The sequence below is a fragment of the Melospiza georgiana genome, chromosome 15 (assembly GCF_028018845.1).
Source record: "Melospiza georgiana isolate bMelGeo1 chromosome 15, bMelGeo1.pri, whole genome shotgun sequence".
NCBI classification, from domain to species: domain Eukaryota; kingdom Metazoa; phylum Chordata; class Aves; order Passeriformes; family Passerellidae; genus Melospiza; species Melospiza georgiana.
In genome coordinates this window covers 14,798,671-14,816,558 of record NC_080444.1, presented here as the reverse complement: position 1 = coordinate 14,816,558, position 17,888 = coordinate 14,798,671, and the positions used below count along the sequence as shown (strand labels likewise).

Genomic DNA, 17,888 nt, shown 5'->3' with positions numbered 1-17,888 from the left:
TGAGAACCCACACAAACAGCCTGGAAACAAAATATTCCATGAAAAACTTTAGTGGCCTCTGCCCTTTTTAACCTGGAACTCTCCGGTGTGCAAAGAACCAGGAAAACCAGATCCCACATGCAGAACCACAGACATTTCCCACAATAAATACAATTCTCAGATGTCCTCTATAATTTGAGGATGCTCCTGCTGTTGATTTCTCCCTCCCTTGGAGGCTGTGCCCAGCAGAGCTGCTGTCCTGCACACACCAGCCCAGCTCTGCAGCACAAATGTTGTTTATGCCCTGAAAGGCCTGTTTTACTCTCTCACCAAATCTTTTAAGAGGTTATTCTGGCCAGTGTGGAGTTCTCAGCCCTTTGAGAAGTTGTGTTTATTGATGTGCAGGGAGCACACTCTGTGTATGTCAATTATAGCAGTGCAATGGAAAATTCCTCCAATTGTTCTAGATTGTGGGGCAGAAAATGAAGGCTTATTCCCAAATGGTCTCTTATTTCATTTAATAGCTCCAAGTTCAGTGCCACCTTTGTCAGAGGCACACCCCACAGACTCAATCTCCTTATTTATAAAAAACTTTTCCTTCCATCCCCAGAGTACCCCAAAATGGCTGAAAACTGGGTTCCTTTTCCTTTCAATTGCATATTCAAGTTAAGGGCTCACAAGTTTAAGCACCAAAAAGTAACTTTAAAACTCTATGAGACAAAGTAGTCTCTCTCTGAAGTAAAATAATATGGAAACAGATTTTTAAAATGCCAAAATTATTCTTATGAGACATGTTTTGTTTTCTCTTAACCCCATAATAACATTCCAAGGTGTTTTGAACATCTGTCAAATTGGAAAAGGTGGAATTAATTTAGCAGGAAATTTCCAGCCATCTCACAAAGATGAGATTTGTTAGTTATCCTAAAAAATCATCCAGGAGTAAAGGCTGCAGCCTCCTCCTTCACACACCTCTGAAAGCTGCTATTTGCTGGTGGAAGGATCAAATATGAACTTCAAACTCTGTAATTTGATAATATTCAAATGCAGAGTATGATATATAACATATAAAAATATAACACTTTTGTATTTCCAGTATAGTTAGTTCTAGCTAAATTTCCCAATGGTTTCATTCCCTATTAACCTCTGCACTGTTTCTGCAATGTCTGTCACTGTCATATATAGATTTTTGCAGTGTGCATATTCCCCCTTTGTATTTGTATTGCCCTGAGGGTTTTGATTTTGGGGTTTTTAACATAAAAAATCAGCTGCACAATTCTGTTTGTGAATTTTGTTTGTTGAAATACATTTCATTACTGCTGAGTTATTAATGGAGCATAGCTCATGCAAGAAGGGTAGGAAAACACAAAAATAAGCATTTTCTTTCAAAGTAGACTGACATTAGATTTTGGATTATGCCTTTTATAATAGAACTCTGTAGCATAGGTGATTAATATATGAATTACAATCACTCTACCAGCACAGATATAGAATTATAATCCTTTCTAATGCCCTGTAAATGTAGTGCTAATGGAGGGAGGGAGGGAGGAGCAGGAATCAATAACTGCATTTCCAGAACAGAGGCTCTAAGCAGCTGTGTGAGCACAACAAAATGGTTTGGGTTTGGTCACCCTGCCCTGTCCTGGGGTGTCAGACCCTGCCATCTCCAAGCAGGGACATTCCTGAGGGAATCCTGCTCAAAAGCCACCCAGGAATCCAGTGGCAGCAAGGGTGGGATGGTCACAGGGCAGGTGTGTTCCCTCCTGCGTGGAAACCCTTCCTGGGCAGAGCAAGACTCCAAAGCAAAGGTGATGGAGCCAGGAGGTGACAGGGACAGCAGAGTGAAAACGCTCTGTCCGGGACAGAGTAACACCTTGCAATGACATCAGCTGCCAACAGAAACAAAAATGTCCTGGAACTGTCCTATTTACCACAGATGGCATCTTCTCAGACAGCTGTTGAGGATGCCATGAATGTGTTGCATAAGTACAGAAAATCACACAGTTTTTGTTACAATTAAACCAAAGACACCGGGGTGACCTTCAGGGAACACTTCTTCAAAAATATATTCCACACTTTTTAAGATTTTTGTTTCTTTGTTAAGCCTCTTTTGAAGAGCCCATCTCAACTCCTGCACCCTAAATCCAGAAATCCAGAATTTACACCTTTTGGTGGTGTAGCTGTTCTGCTGCCCGACAAAAGCCCAGCTGCAAAGTGGAGTCTGGACATGGTGTCCAATCTTCACATCTGAAATTGGCAAATCCCTAAAGAGCTGTTACTGATACAAAGCAGCAGAAATCCCAACATTGCAATGTCTTTCAAGACTGGATGTTATGCCAATGGCTGGATTTCCTTTGTCTTTCCCAGGAGAAGCTGATAATGAGCCCTACACCACCAGCACTCCCCACCTCCAGAGGAAAGGAAACATCAAAGGCAGCCCACAACAAATCCTTATGTGGTCCTGGCTGGGGGAGCCAGTGTGCAGACACTGCCTGAAACAGATCTGCAATCAGCTAAGAGAATCCTGGGGAATATTTTAAATAATATTGGGAGCAAACAAACATAAAGATGGAGAAGAGAAAAAAAAAGCAATTTGCAATCACACTTTTTGATGACATGAAATGCAACAAAGAAGTCAAATCAGCAATAAGACATTGATTGTCATGGTCTTCAGGGGAAAGTCTAACCTCAGTGATTCCCTTTTTTCCCTGTATGCCATCAATATATCTCCTATTCTCTAGACAGGGTCATCCGGAATTGTCTTAGGTTGGAAATGGGGGTGTGTGTTCTATTCCTATCTGTCAGAGCTGAGGCAGTTCTCTGCTGTTCATTGGGCAGTTTTCTTTATCTCTCCCACACCTAATCCTCCCTCCAGGAGATTTCTGCTGTTCATGGGCCATTAATTATTAATTATCTTCTGTCCATGGCCACTGAGTGTCCCTGCAGGGCTGAGCCAATCCCAGCATCCCATGGGGAGATGCTCCGCCCAGGGGAGGAGCCAAGCATTCCTGCCTGGATCCAATCTGAGCCTGGCACAGCACAGCAGCCTTTGCCCCCTGCATTGCCAGAGGAGCAGCTTTCTGCTGCCCTGCATGGCCAGAGGGAGCCCAGGCCCATCTGCAGCAGCCCTGGAGCTGCAGAGGAAAACTCCCCCCTTGTGCAGGATCCCTGCTGCAGCAGAGCCACAGCTGGCACTGCAGGAGGGCTGAGCCCCCCTGGGATGGGGCTGGGACACCCCCTGACACACAGGGGGCAGGGCATGGTCTCACTCTGGTAGTTTGTGTTACTGCATTGTTTATTTTATTTTTTATTTTCTTCCCTAATAAAGAACCGTTATTCCTATATCTTTGCCTGAGAGCTCCTTAATTTCAAAATTACAGCAATTGTGAGGGAAGGGGGTTACATTTTCCATTTCAAGGGACGCTCCTGCCTTCCTGAACAGATACCTGGCTTTTCAAACCAAGACATGAATACAGGGTCTTAAGCTAGAATACTTTCCACAGTTGCAAGCCTTCAGACTTGTCCTTACAAGCTCTTCTGTACCTGTGCCAGCTCAGCTGCTCCAGCTCCATGTGCCAAGGCAGGAGCTGCTAAACTGCTTCAGACAGGTCAACAGCTGAATTCATTCTTCAGAATCCTGGAGTGAGAAAATATTCCCTGCCTTTCTAGATAACCTGTTTCAATATTTAACATAACCTCTTTGTAGCTAACATAAATAAAAGAAAATAACTTGTTTCAAATCCAGGGACATGAATAGAATAGAAACTGCTAAATATTGAGGGCTTTCACCTACTCCAATAATTCCTGCTGAAACTCCAGATTTCTGTGCATTAAATCCTCATGTTCCAGTTTATGTTCAGTACAGAAGAATGCAGAGTCATGCATTATGCAAGATCCTGTCCCTGTTTGTACTGTAGGCACCATGAATATTGGGAACTCTCCTTCACTCCTACTTCATGGTTTATTTTTGGTCAATCACTTAATGAAATTTCACTCTATTCTCTCCTGTAAAATGATTTCCTCTGGAGCTAACAGCTTTGTTTTATCAGCACAACAGTAAATATTCCATAACAGAAGCCCTCCAGGCAGACCTGGTTTTGTTGTGTTAGGTTTTGCTGCATGCTGACACTGGAGAATCTCTGTAGGACATGACCTCTGAGTGTCACTGATGTACTGAATCCACCCCTTATGCACTCTGTGTACAAACCCAGAAAAGAATACAAACCAAGGAGAACCACCCCCCACCCAGCAGGCACAAAACCTCAGCTATCAGCTGATTTTTTTACCTCCAAACCCAAAGATCCCCAAGCCAAAGGCCCATTGTGGCCCTTGCTGCCTGCCCCGTGCAATGACAACCTCAGGGTCAGAGCTCTGGGGTTGGGGAAGGGCTCCTTGCCAAAAGGGGAGGGTGGATCTGAAGGATAACTGTGCTAAGGCAGGAAATATAACAGCCCTTCACTGCTGTGCTGGGCAGGGGTTTGGGATTTTCCTCTCTGTCCAACAGCCTCAGCATTGAACCTCTGGCTTTAAGGCAATGCTGAGCTCTAAACTGAAGGACTGGACCCACTCTTGATCAGACAAAGCACATCCTTTCCCTAAATGGCCCTGAATGGTAACACCTCTTTCCCTCCTATCTGAATCACATAATAAATGAAAAAAGCAATTTACTTTGCAAACAAGAAAGAGGCCAGGAACCTTTTTTTTCCTCCATTTAACAAGCTCAACTAGAGTAGCAAAAAATTTCCTCTTTACATCTCTCCAGATTTAAATCACACTTTCTTAGATGCTCAACTGCTTCACAGCTGACTTGCTTTGTTTGCTTTGGTTGTCTACTATTTATTGCCATGCAACCACCCAGCCAAGTGAAAATCCTCAGATCTGTTTCCCTGTGCTTTAAACAGCTTTTCAAATTTTCCTTTTAATTAAGACTTTGCTCCAGCTCTTAATAATCTGATCTGAGAACACCATCCTGCAAACAGTAAAAATCATGCACTTGTTTACAAAGGTGTAAACAAAGCATATTTTTATTTTAAATAACACTCTGACTGATTTGCATCTCCATTCTCCCCAGCCCACTCAGCTCCTCTTGCAGTGGGCTCAGGGACCTGCCCCAAACCCCACTGAGGGTTGGGATGGGTGGGGCTGCCTGAGATGGGGATGAACAACCCATGTTATCAAGCTGCAGCTCTTAACAAACATCAAAGTTACACTCTTCCAAATTTTCTCTCAAATCAAAATAGAGAAAGCAAGTTTCTTTGTCTCATTCTCATTTTTTTAAAATAGGAATGTAAATAAAAATAGAAATACAGCTACATAATAGCTGTACTGTAAGGTGAACTATTTTATTAAGTATAGGAGTTTCTCATTTACTTTGAGTTAACCACTGCTCAGGTTTGCTTACTGCTAAGATATATTAATACAAAAAATATTCTGTGGGAAATCAAATTTAAATTTATAATTAAGGATATTAGACAATATGCTTTGCACTATTCAGACCTTTTAAAGTCCAGTAGCAACTTTTTGAATAAGTATATTTAGGGAACTCTTAGAAGGTTTGCAGACTTTTATTCATAAAAGAAAAGGAAGGTAACACCTTGATTTGTACTTTAAAGTCTCTTATGCAGACTATAAGGGTATCACAATGCTTTACAGGGCTCAACTTATTTATTGTGACATTGTTTACCTTACTCAGAGCCTCCAGATATTTGACAAGTCATGAATAAAAGAGCATTAATGCATCCCCTTGAACTGCAAGGTGCGGTGTTGAACCACAACATCCCTGGTTGTTTGATAACCCTTTGAGAGGCACAGAATTGCCACAGGAAGGAGCTGAAATAAAGGCTCCAGATCAAACTGCTGCTTTTCACTTTGAAAACGGCAATGTACACCTTAATAAAGCTTTGACAGATCCAGTCTTTATTGTCTGTGTGATTTTGGTACCCCGCACATGAGGATGTCTTTCAGGCCTTTGTTAACTGCTTTTAAAAATTACTGACACATTATGCAGTAAAGTTGATCAAGTACTACAGAAACAATAATTTATAAACTGCTTGTTAATAAACTGACAGAGCCTAGGACGGATTATATCATGAATATGTCAAGGGCCTGACAGTTTCCAACAGGGATATTCACTAAAAATATATATTTTAAATTTGTTGGAAGAAACATCTTTCATTGTGATTCAAAAATCTTAATTAACATCATATATATATACATTTGTATAATCACACATTTTGAAGGTAAAACATTTTTAATGAAATAAAGCAGGGAAAAGCTCTACATTTCCTACTTGGGGCCACTGTAACTGAGTGTGAATCTTTCACCTTTCTTCTCAGTACTGTCTTTCCAACTCTTCCTGTTTAATCACTCTGTGGCTCCTCTGCAGCTATTTGGGACCAAGGGGTTTTGTGTTGAGGACCAAGAGACCAATTCCCAAACAGTTTTTAGCACAAGTGGAATCATTAAAAACAGATTGAAAGCTGTGAGATGAACCATGAAATATAAAGCCCTGAACTTTACATAAAGGGTGAAACAGAATAACTTCACACACCATGATCAGGCAGCGCTTAGTGACAAATCCTGAATCTAAAAGTGTATTTACATTTTAATACCAATTTAATGAATGTGAAAACTACAGACATTTTCATTTTTATCTAAAGGAAGCCAAACATGGTAAAATGCATAATGAAACAGTTCAGTTGCACAGAATGATATTGAACAAAGAAAAAACCCAACTAACCCTAATTAATAATGATTGCAGAAAGAACTAATACAAACAAATAGATGAAGATAGACTTGTCAGGGAAGACTAGAAGTCAAAAATAAATTCTAAGCGCTAAATACTCTAGGAATCAGCAAAGTTAAGCTCTTTCTGTCCCACATCCACAGCACTGACACTGTAAGGACTCTGTGTGTTATGTCTGAGATTGACTTGCTGAATTCACTTGGCTAACTAAGAAAAAAAAGAGTTTTCTGCTTGCTATCCTGAGCAGTTACAGAAGAAAATGCCCTGGTTGGGTGCCTTATCATAAATAATCAAAGCCCAGCTCTGATGTCACGTGGAAGATGGTCCAATCCTGCCCCATCCAAATCCACAGCCCATCTGAAACTGTAAATATCAGTCTGAAACTGATACTGGCACAGCACCAGGAGGGGCTCTGGAGACATGCACATGCTGCTTTGGCTCAGCTAAAAACCCCAAATACTTACTTGGACTTCAAAATTCATGTTCTCCAAAAATTTCTGGTTCATTGTCTCTGCAAATTTGTTGATGGCTCTCAAGAAGACTCTAAAAAACCAAAAAAAGCAGTGATAGAGATAAATGAATGTAACCTCTGGCAGTCCATACCCACTGTGTGTGATACTGGTGGCAGCACGTTTGGCACTGAACACAGCAGGTGACAATCTGGACAGTGGCACAGGATTTATGGTGTTACACATGAAAAAAATTACACAATTGTCAAAAATCTTTCTCCACCTCTGCTGGAAAAGTCAGACAATAGAATTTTGTTTCCTCTGTTGCACTCCTGAGAAAACAGAGCAATCCTTTCAGATCCAGTGTCACCTTGTGCCAGCCCCAGGTGGTTCACAAGGGTGGCATCACCTCCTCTCAGTCTGACACCTAAAACAGCTCCTGTGCTCACATCATTGCTTAGGAGCTGCACTTCACAGATATAAAATCCAACTTCTCAATTTTCTTACAGGTAGGGAGGGCAGGACAACACCTCTGGCCACCTTCCTCCCCAGATGGATTATAAAACCATTCCAAACAGTGAAAATTTGCATTCAAAATACTGTACAGTTACTCCTTCCAAGAGTAAGAACATGAGCATTACCCCTCCAGCCTGAAAAGCAGCACCTATTTAAGATCTTGATTAATGCAATATGATTAAGTCATGTTTGTAAAGCTAATTTCTGACTTCCCAGCATGGGACATTTGTAAAACAAAAATCAATTGTATCTTTAAATATTTATAAAGTTTATTTTAATAATTCAGTTGTTTTCAAAATTGGAAATTGACTGAAAGTGATCATTTGCCTCTGCTTCATAGGCAATTTTTTTAATGCTAATAAGTGGAAATATTTCTATGGAAAAAACTGTAAGGGCAAACAAAACAGTGAACACAAGGGAAAACCAATCCTAATTGTTCAAATATAATGATTGGCTGTCAACTAGATACTCCCAGTCAGGAAAAAATCTAATATTACAACAGCCAGGTCCAGAAATCCTCACCATCTCAGTGATTAGCAACATCAGAGAAAGCAATAATTCAATAATTAGGATTATCAGCAAAAGATTAAGAAACCACAGGATATCCATATGTTACTGTCCAAGGAATGCTGTGTCCTTGTGCTGGGCTCTCTGTGGTGTTTTCGGTGTCCCATCTCAAAAGGATAAACAAATAGAAAAAGAAAGAAGAGAGAAGAAAACACGCAAATAATTGTGACACAGAAATGACCCTCAGTCAGGGACAGTGTGACACAGGAGGGAGCTGACAGGACCCATAAAACCCAAAGTAATGTGGAGATGAGAGACTGAAAGCTCACAGGGAAGCACCAGAGAGCCCTGAACACAACCAGGGTGTGCACTCCAAATAAACAAACCCAGGTTCTGTGTTAACTCTGCAGCTCATGGGTACAGGGTGCTGCAAATGCCTGGATTTTACACTGCTCGGAAGTGATCAGACACATCAAAGACCAAACTGAAGGGAACACCATTAAATGCCATTGGTCACTGGGGGCTGGTGGAACACAGCAAATAAGCTCTGCTGTTACACTGCACCCCTGGCAGCCCTCTATGAGCCACTGGAGAAACAGGGAAAGGAGTTTTAGTCTCATCACAAAAAAAGAGATAAATCAGAAGGTCTAAGTTCAGTTTCTTAATGAGGGAGGTAAAGCAGAAGTTCAGCTTTTGGCAAGCTTACAACAGGGAATCCCATCTAACCACTGAGCAACCACCCACAGGAGCTCCCTGCTTCATTAGAGCAGTGACTGGATGGAGTGAGATCCCTTGTTTGGGGGTGAGGTTCTGCAGGAGGAAAATGTTCTTTGTGAAAACCTACAGGAGAATTTCTTTTCATCTGTGTAGCAGTCCCCTGTATTGCCGATGGGATCAAGGAAATTCAGTAATTATGCATGTTCTCACATCCTGCCAAGTCCTTTTTATTAAGGTGACCAGAGGGACACTGCAGGAGGTGGGACAGGGGGAGGGAGCAGATTTCTGGTGGTGCTGTGTCACCCCCACACACCCAGCTGAGCTTCCTCCCCATGGTCCAGGGCATCCTCTGATCCCATCCTCCAGACTGGCTCAGCTAATCTTGCCAGCTGAATTAAGGGGCTGGTTTGTGACAAGCCAAGTGGCATCAAATCTCCTCCAGTTCCAGAAATCTAGTTTTGCTCAGTGCTGCCCTTGCTCTGCTGAACACCTTGTGCTCGCTCAGAGGGCTGCCCTGTGCCCCCAGTGCCACCTCCCAAGCTCTGCCACCTTTATGTGACCAACTCCTAAATGAGATTCCTGCTGGGAGCTGTCCAATTGGATTTGGGTTGCCCCCAGATGGAGAAAGGAATGAATCTGACTCCATGTTCTCAGAAGGCTAACTTATTATTTTATGATAATATATTATATTAAAGAATACTAAACTAAAGAATACAGAAAGGATACTTACAGCAGGCTAACAAGATAATAATGAAAACTTGTGACTCTTTCCAGAGTCCCAACACAGTTTGGCCCTGGTTGGCCAATGAGTCAAAATAATTCACAGCAGAATGAAATGAAACAATCACCTGTGGGTAAACAATCTCCAAACACATTCCAAAGCAGTAAAACACAGGAGAAGCAAATGAGATAATTATTGTTTTCCTTTATCTCTGAGGCCTCTCATCTTCCCAGGAGAAAAATCCTGGGCAAAGGCATTTTTCAGAAAATATGACTGCCACACTGTCCCACACTGCCCACAAGCAAATAAACACATTCTTCCCTAAAGCTCCACTCACAAGGGGACATTTATCTCCTCCAAGCTGCCTGATACTTGACACAAACAGTTTAAGATGCTGCAAATAAGGGGATTCTAGAAGAGTGATTTATTTTAGGCAGCATAAAACCCCACGCAGCTTGGCAGAATCAAGACAGGTTATTCTGTTTCATCATCATCATTATTCTTCTTCTGAACAGGAATTTTAGGTCAAGGCCTTTTCAGTGTTCAGTTTTCTGCATCGCTCTAGACCCTTGGATTTACAAAGTTTATTTCTTGCCAGCTCACATAAGCAAGTTCTTGAGCTCCAGCTGCTCAGGGAGAGCATTTCCCTTCACTCAGAGTTTTTGGCTGGAGCAGTAGGGGGTGTCTTCCATTTCTGAGGCTTTTATAATTCCCAAATTCTGTGCATTTCCACACTGCTCCAACACCATGACAAACCACATCACCTAAATATCCAGTTTAGGCAGCCTCTGGTATAATCTGGTGCTAATAACTTCTCTTGCAATAAAAAAAAAATCACACATTTTCAGTACTTTTTAAACAGATATATCATGCAAGATAGAGTAGAAATAATCTTACCTTAAACACACAGGAAATTTATTAGTGGAAATCTATTTCCTAGTATGGACATATTACATTATATTACATATAACAAAAAATTTTTGTGAAGAGCTTTTTTAGGTTTTACTTTTAGCCATATAAAAAACCCTCAAGGACACCTAAGAAATACTGAGGTATTTAATGTCAAGTAGAAATCATGGAAAGTAATAAAAATATTTACAAGTTTCTATACAGTATCATTATATGTAAGCTGTCTTCTGTAAATATCCCTTTCACTCTCACAAATATTTTTATCTGACAGACAGGAAGGACACATTTTCAGGGAGCATGCAATATTTCCAGGCTGTCAAGTTGCAAATATTTTCATTCATTTGTGTTTTGCCTAAAGGGTGGATCTATTCCTGTCACTGGGAGTCACTTAGGCAGAAGGTTTGAATGCTATTCCTGCCTCCTGCCAATGCCTCAATGATTTCCTCAGTCTCCACTTTCACCACAAAGGGGCATTAATTAAGTAGCCACAAGTATGAAAATAATGGTACTTGTAAAATAATGTGAGATTTTGATGAAAAAAAAGAAGAAAATATAATTTCAAACACTAAGTTTTAAAGACATAAATTGAACTGTCACATTTTCAATTAATTTTAATGAAACAATAAATTTTCTACAGTCACAACAGAATTAATTTCTCATCAGTTTAAATAATTGTGATCTAAAACTGCTGAAATTCCTTTACCCACAATAACTTCAATGATATTTCCTGAGTTTATGAGGATTGATGCTTCTAATGTACAGCTCATATAAAACTCTTGGGTCTGAAGATTTATGGAAGATCTTCCAAGTCCAAAGTCTCTGGGCTAAATCTGGGAATAAAAATGCAGGGTTTTGGCTTAGGACAGCAACAAAATTGTCATGGTTCAACTGCTCCTGTTTCCTCTCTCACTCTGAATTTCCTGCTGCTTCTGCTTTACTTTATTGTATTGTCAGAGATATTTGTAAAAACTTTTGGCTGGAAAGAGAGCCCAAAGAACAGAAACCTGTGCAGCTGTACTCAATTTCACACACACAGATATCTGTTCTAAACAGGGGAGAACAGTACCTTAAGTAACACAGAGAAATAATTTAAGGTAGAAAATTCTGAAAATTCATGTCACCCTAAGATAAAAATTTGATTTCAAGCTGATTCTCCCTCAAAAGAAAACAGAGGGGTTGAGATGGACCAAGGAAAGAATTCTGTATTCATAAACAACATATTAATCAAAATAGGATTTCAAGGCTATTCCTCAGAAGATGATGATTTTGTCTAACAGTAAAATAAGTCTGCATGTTGTCCTTGCTTTTGAAGTGTAAATAGGTAATAAACCTAAAATTCAGATCTGCAACTCCAAGTTATTTTTAGCAAGCTAGTTAGAATTGTTACATCAGCTTTTTGCAACATAAAACAAAGAGAGAATTTAATAAAAGAAACAAACAGACAGACCCCCCCCAAAAACCCCAAACAAACAAAACCTTAAATTCACATTGACTGTTCTAAGGTGGCATTGCAAAACCTGGCCTTTTTCTGCACCTTGTTTGAAATAAAGAACATTTCTGGGTCCACAACATCATTTTGGGAAAAGTGCACAAATCAGATCCAGCACAGAAACATTTCCAAAATAATGAAAAGCCCTTGCCTCAGACTCTTCAAGTGAATTCTTTTAAAGCACTGAGATGCTCTTCAACGTCTTTTCAGGTTCCCATGACTCTAAAATCTGGGAGTTCACTGCCTCAGCTCTGAGCTGAGTAACCCAGATGCTGAGGTGAAGGCTGAATGAATTCACTCAGGAATTTATAAGCATCAGCTCCAGCTTGCTGTGGCTCCTCACTGTGACTGCACTGATATAATGACAGGTGCAAAAAAACGAATCAAGTGCAAACTTCTACTGGAATATCAGACACAGAAAAATAAAGTTTAGAAGAGCCTATTTCCTGTGTTGTGAAAACTTATTCGAAGAAATCATTAAAATGATGGCATTTGTGGGATCTTTAAGTCACATCTGAAAGCCAGTGAAGGCATGGATAGTTTTTAAAATTCAGAACTTCTTTCCACAAACCCAAAGTGCTTTTCCTTCAGAGAGTTTGGTCCAAAATCCAAACCAGAAGGAGTTATACTAACTTCAGTGTTTTTTAATCCCCCAAACTGATCATCCTCTACTTGAACAGATGAGGAATACGAGGGAAGTTCTGGCAAACCCTGGAGGATGTACTGACTATTATTTTTAAAGAACTTTCCTGAGTTTGGATAGAAAGTTTGGCCATTATGCCAATTCTGTGAGATGTGGAGCAGGGAATAGCAGAGGCAAAATAATACTCATCCATAATTTATATCAACTTCTTACTATCATCCTCCTAAAATGTTGTGCAGAAGACACCTGATGGGTATTGTAACATAAGGGAAACACCAGGGAAAAGCAGCTGAAGTCAAATTATTCTCTGTGGGCTTCTGTCACCGTTTCTCTTCCTTGCTGTGTAAGAACATGCAGAAGAAGGCACATTACAGAATGAGAAGATTGAAAGTGTGGGTCAGACCCAAACCCCACTGCTGGCCATTGTCAAGGACTGCAACAGTGAATGGCAACTATAAAATAAAGCTGGAAGGTACCAAATACACAGAAGAGAGACCAGACAGGCAATCAGTGTGACAGGAGAGACCGAACCACACAGGTACTACAGGTGAAATAACAAAAATCCCCACAAAGCAACAGCAGAAATTATGTCCTAATAACTTAGTAATCATTGATTTAGAAATGAAGGGTAATGCAGGATGGAAAGAATATTTAAAAACCTTGTGGCTACATGAAACCTAATTATGAAGAGCACAATAATGGCAACACTTGGGAAGAAATCCACTTCCATGGTAACTGGAAAAATATGGCCAGTGGCTCAAAGAAAGAAGAATAATTTCATCATATTTCTCCCTTGTGTCAACTCAGCTTCGCTACAGACTGAAGAATAATTTCTTGAATCACTCATATTGAATTCTAATGCTAGAGCAACTGCCATATTCCTAAATTCTTTTCCAATGTACACCTAGACTGTAACTAAACAACATGGTCAGAAAGCAACAGCTTCAAAATGGCTGTGCCCCAGCTGCTCCTGTCTCAATGATAATATTGGGGCTTGTCTCAATCATGGTTTTCCTTATTAGCATTATTAGAAAATGTGCATTAAACAGCTATGCCAAGCATCCAGAACACTGCATGCTGTAATGTGTCAGAGTCACTCTGACAGCAGCACAATGAACTCCCAGAGGAAGGCAGGAATGTGCAGTGGTTTTGTGCCAGAAAAGCCAAGTTTCCATGTGAGGGCCTTCAACAGGCTCTTTGTATGTGACCTTTCCTTCAGCACCTACCCAAAATATGCTTTAAACATTGGGGAGCTCTCATTTAGGAGCCAAAATAGATTTTCAAGTCTGCATATTAGGTGCACATTTTATGCCAAACTCCTGGAAATGGGATGTTTTGAATGCTTTAAGGAACTTCATGGCTTGAAAATGAAGTCTACAAGGAGCTGCCAGAATAGGCTTGAAGTAAATCAGCTTGAGAGCTTTCAGTATTTCATTACTTTCTCTAATTTTGCTTATATTGTGACTTCCTTCTCACTTCTGGTCTCCTCTGCTTTTCTGTGCACTCCAGACAAGTTTTTGCATAGTAAAAATATTCTGAATTAATGAAAAAATTAACAATCGCATGCTGTCTTTAGTGCTAATCAAGAATGGGAATCAGACACAAAGCTGAAACCCTGTTCTTAAAGATGAAATGCAATGTCTTAACATGGTTGTGTCAGGATGTCACACAGTAATTAACTCCCACAGCCTTCACTTTTGAAAGAAGTTTGAGTTGATATTGCAGAATTATTTCTCAGTTCTTCCACTGATTTTCATTGCATTGAAGCAGCAGACTAGGAATTTTAAAAGAGATGATTATGCAGCAAATACATAATACACCAGCAGGGTTACTTTGTGATGCTTCTGGTAAAAAAAATATGAAAATTAACTCTTCAAAATAATGTTAAATACAAGGAATTTGCATAGATTTTATTTCCTGAAAATTTCTAATTAGATGAATTCTGGTCAAAGTTACTCAGAATGGGGAATACAGAAGGATTGCTCAGTTGCACTTACAACTAATGAAAATTATGAGTATTGAATTTTTAGTCTTTTCTGCAGTGACAAAGAACAGTTTGTGTGGGAAATCTCTTCAATGTCTTTTACTCATTTGCACATATATTCTACAGAGGGCAAAATACTCCTCGTTGTCTTAATCCCCAGATGTTTTAGTAAAATTAAAATACTTGAAAACATTTTATAGCAGGATATATACCGCATAGCAAAGAACCTTAGGGGTTTCTATCTGCAAGTGGAAGCTGTATCTAGGAAAGTAACAGTTTATTTCACTGACTTCCTGAGAACATCAAATTACCAAGATATATATAAATACATAAATATATATATAACAGATATATTATATATTATCATTACAATATATATTTTATATTATAGAATTATTATATATTATTATGTAATATAGAGAGATGATAGAGAGATAGATAGAGAGATAGATAGATAGATAGATAGATAGATAGATAGATAGATAGATAGATAGGTAGGTAGGTTGGTTTTTTTTTTGTTTGGTTGGTTTTTGGGTTTTTTGCTTTGTGTTGAGTTATTCTCTTCACTGAGGACTTTTCTTTTAGCTCAGAGAGCTCTTAGTCTGGGAGTGTGAGCATCCCAGCAGCTGATATCAGGAAAGATGAGACACTGCAGTGGGAGTGGGAATGGGATATCTCCCTGCACGTTTTCTCTCTGCATTCAGATAAAAGATTAAATGAATGACTGCAGTTAAACCCACCAGGCACCCACTCTGTTCCATGACCACCATGGGCAGCTGCCTCCCTTGCTGAGCAGAGGATCTGCTGCAGCCAGAACGTAATGAAGTGTTTAATTCCTGGTAAGCAGATAATTCCAGGACATAGAGAACAACCAGCAACACACAGAGCTGGTGCAGAATGAGCATCTTTGTGCTAGGAGCATGCAGGTGATGGCAAGGCAGGGTGACATTGGCACAGGCAGGTGGCAGTGACTCTGTGCCAGGCTGGGAGCTGCTGGCAGAGCATAGGGGGATCAGCCCCAGCGGGAAGGGAAATTCTCCATGGGAGCAAAGCACAGCCCACAGGGAAAGCAGAACTGCTGCCTCTGCTCTCACCTGCTGCCCCAGGACTGTTTAATGCCATTTCTCTGATTACAGACATTGGCTTTTGTAGAGACTGAGAAAGACAGTAAGGAAACAGAAGAAGCTGGATTTAATGGTGTCATGGTTTGACAAAAATCTCTGTTCTCGAGAACCCTTGGCCCCAGGGGGTGAATTTGGGGAGGACAGGTGTCTTAAAAGTGAGAAACGTTTTTGGAACTGGGCAAAGCATCCTTAAAAGGGGAACCCCAGAAGACCAGCCCTGGTCCACGTGCAGTGGTGAGAGCACTGGCACGGAAGGAAGATGTCACGATGGCAGATGTATTCTGGGTGGTGCCACGTGTGACAGGGAAGCACAACAGGCCTCAACTGTGTTTCCTGGGGAAGCCTATGGCACAAGAGGGACTCCTCTCCCCTTGATGAACTGAGAATTGATCATCTGCAGGTTGGTGATGGACTAAGAGTCAATTATCTGAGGGGTGGTGACTGGATTGAGAATCTAAGATTCTATTTCATGTGGTGGTGGAAATTGGGGGGAGGAGGAGTGTTTCTGGAAGATTTTCATTCTGAGTTCTAGGTGTTCTTTTTTTCATATTGTAAGTTAATAAAGTTCTTTCCTTTATTCCTAAATTGGAGCCTGCTTTACTCTATTTCTGATCCCATCTCACAGCAACCACTAGGGAGAATATATTTTCATGGGGGCACTGGCATTGTGCCAGCATCAAACCATGACAAATGGACTTAGGAGATACAAATTTGAGAACACTGAGGCATTATGTACCAAATACCTCAGCATGGGAGACAACAACAAAAAAAATTCCCTCTGAAAGGAACTTTATATTAACAGGTAAACTGCATTTCAACAAGGACATTTTTAGTCTCATAACAAAGCCAAACTGTCCAAGGACACATCCTATGACTGTACACAATTAAATCAATGACTAAACAGTGACATTTGTTTGCACATGTTATAATAGCCTTTGCACATGTTGTTTACCCTTTTCTGTAACTGTGCATAAAAGAATATTTTTGTTAGACATTTATACTTGTTGCCTAAAATATGTTTTCATACATTGAAATTACAAAGTTCTGCAATATGCCATAAGCCTGTGTATAAATGTATTCTGCTTCCCTGAAAATTCAAGCCCTTATAAAACAACAGCATTTCTATAAGAAAATGTTTAAATCAGTCAAAAGTTGCAGAGGAAAACAAGATCAAAGAAAAGAGTTACTTGTATGCAGCAGATCTGCCTTCTAAATTCTGCCTTATTTGCACAAAATAAACCATAACACAGTCATCCAACCTTAGATACATAAATGAGTCAGCTTCCAGGGTAAAACTAACCTAAACTATTCATTTGGGGGTTGATATGAGTTGTTTGTTTGTTTGTTTGTTTGTTTTTTAAATATATAAGTTTTATTCCCACCAACAGATGAATGGAAGGCTGAGAAGCAGCTCAAATATTTTAATTAATTTGAGATTTTTTCTCCCTTTCAGCTTGAGTTCACTGAATCCCAGACTGGTTTGGGTTGGAGGGGTGTTAAAGCTCATTTCATTCCACCCCATGCCATGGCAGGGACACCTTTCCTTGGGGCAGGCTGCTCCAAGCCCTGTCCAGCCTGGCCTTGAACACTTATTCCAAGGTTGTGTCTAGGACCATGCACACATAAGTGGAAAACAAGTTTTTCAGGAGCCACAGAGCCATTCTCTGATCATCTATGAATAGAAAAACACACACAAAAAAAAAAAACAACCAAAAAACCCAAAACCCAGGCCTGGAATCCCTACTGTCCTCTCTTGAGCAGAAGTCCCAGCAGTCACTCTCTGGGCACCAAGGAGGAATTTCTTCTGCCTCCCTTTGCTGCCTGGCCAGGAGCAGATACCTGAGAGAGCCCAGCCCTGGCAGGCTGAGGATGCTCAGTGCCTGGGGCTGCAGGTGACACTGATGTGGAGGCACAGGGAGCTTTTCCTGAATTAATAACAGAGCTCCAAGGGTGGGCTCCATGAGAGCCATGTCTGGAGGCTGTTCCAAAGCAGTTCATCAGCAAGAAAGCAGCTATTTTTAGTATGTATAATGAAAGAAAATTGACAACAATTCCAGCTCTTTTGCCAAATACCTGCAGTGCTAAACCTTTCAAGTTAGACTTAAAAA

General features: G+C 40.4%; 1 protein-coding gene across 1 annotated transcript in view; it reads right to left on the bottom strand.

Moving 5' to 3' along the window:
• Positions 1–17,888, bottom strand: part of DOCK2 (dedicator of cytokinesis 2) — a 159,849-nt gene that overhangs the window by 38,334 nt on the left and 103,627 nt on the right. Inside the window, exon 30 of the mRNA XM_058034687.1 lies at positions 7,186–7,264. Coding sequence (XP_057890670.1) covers positions 7,186–7,264 — 79 coding nt within the window. The remainder of the gene's footprint in view (positions 1–7,185; positions 7,265–17,888) is intronic.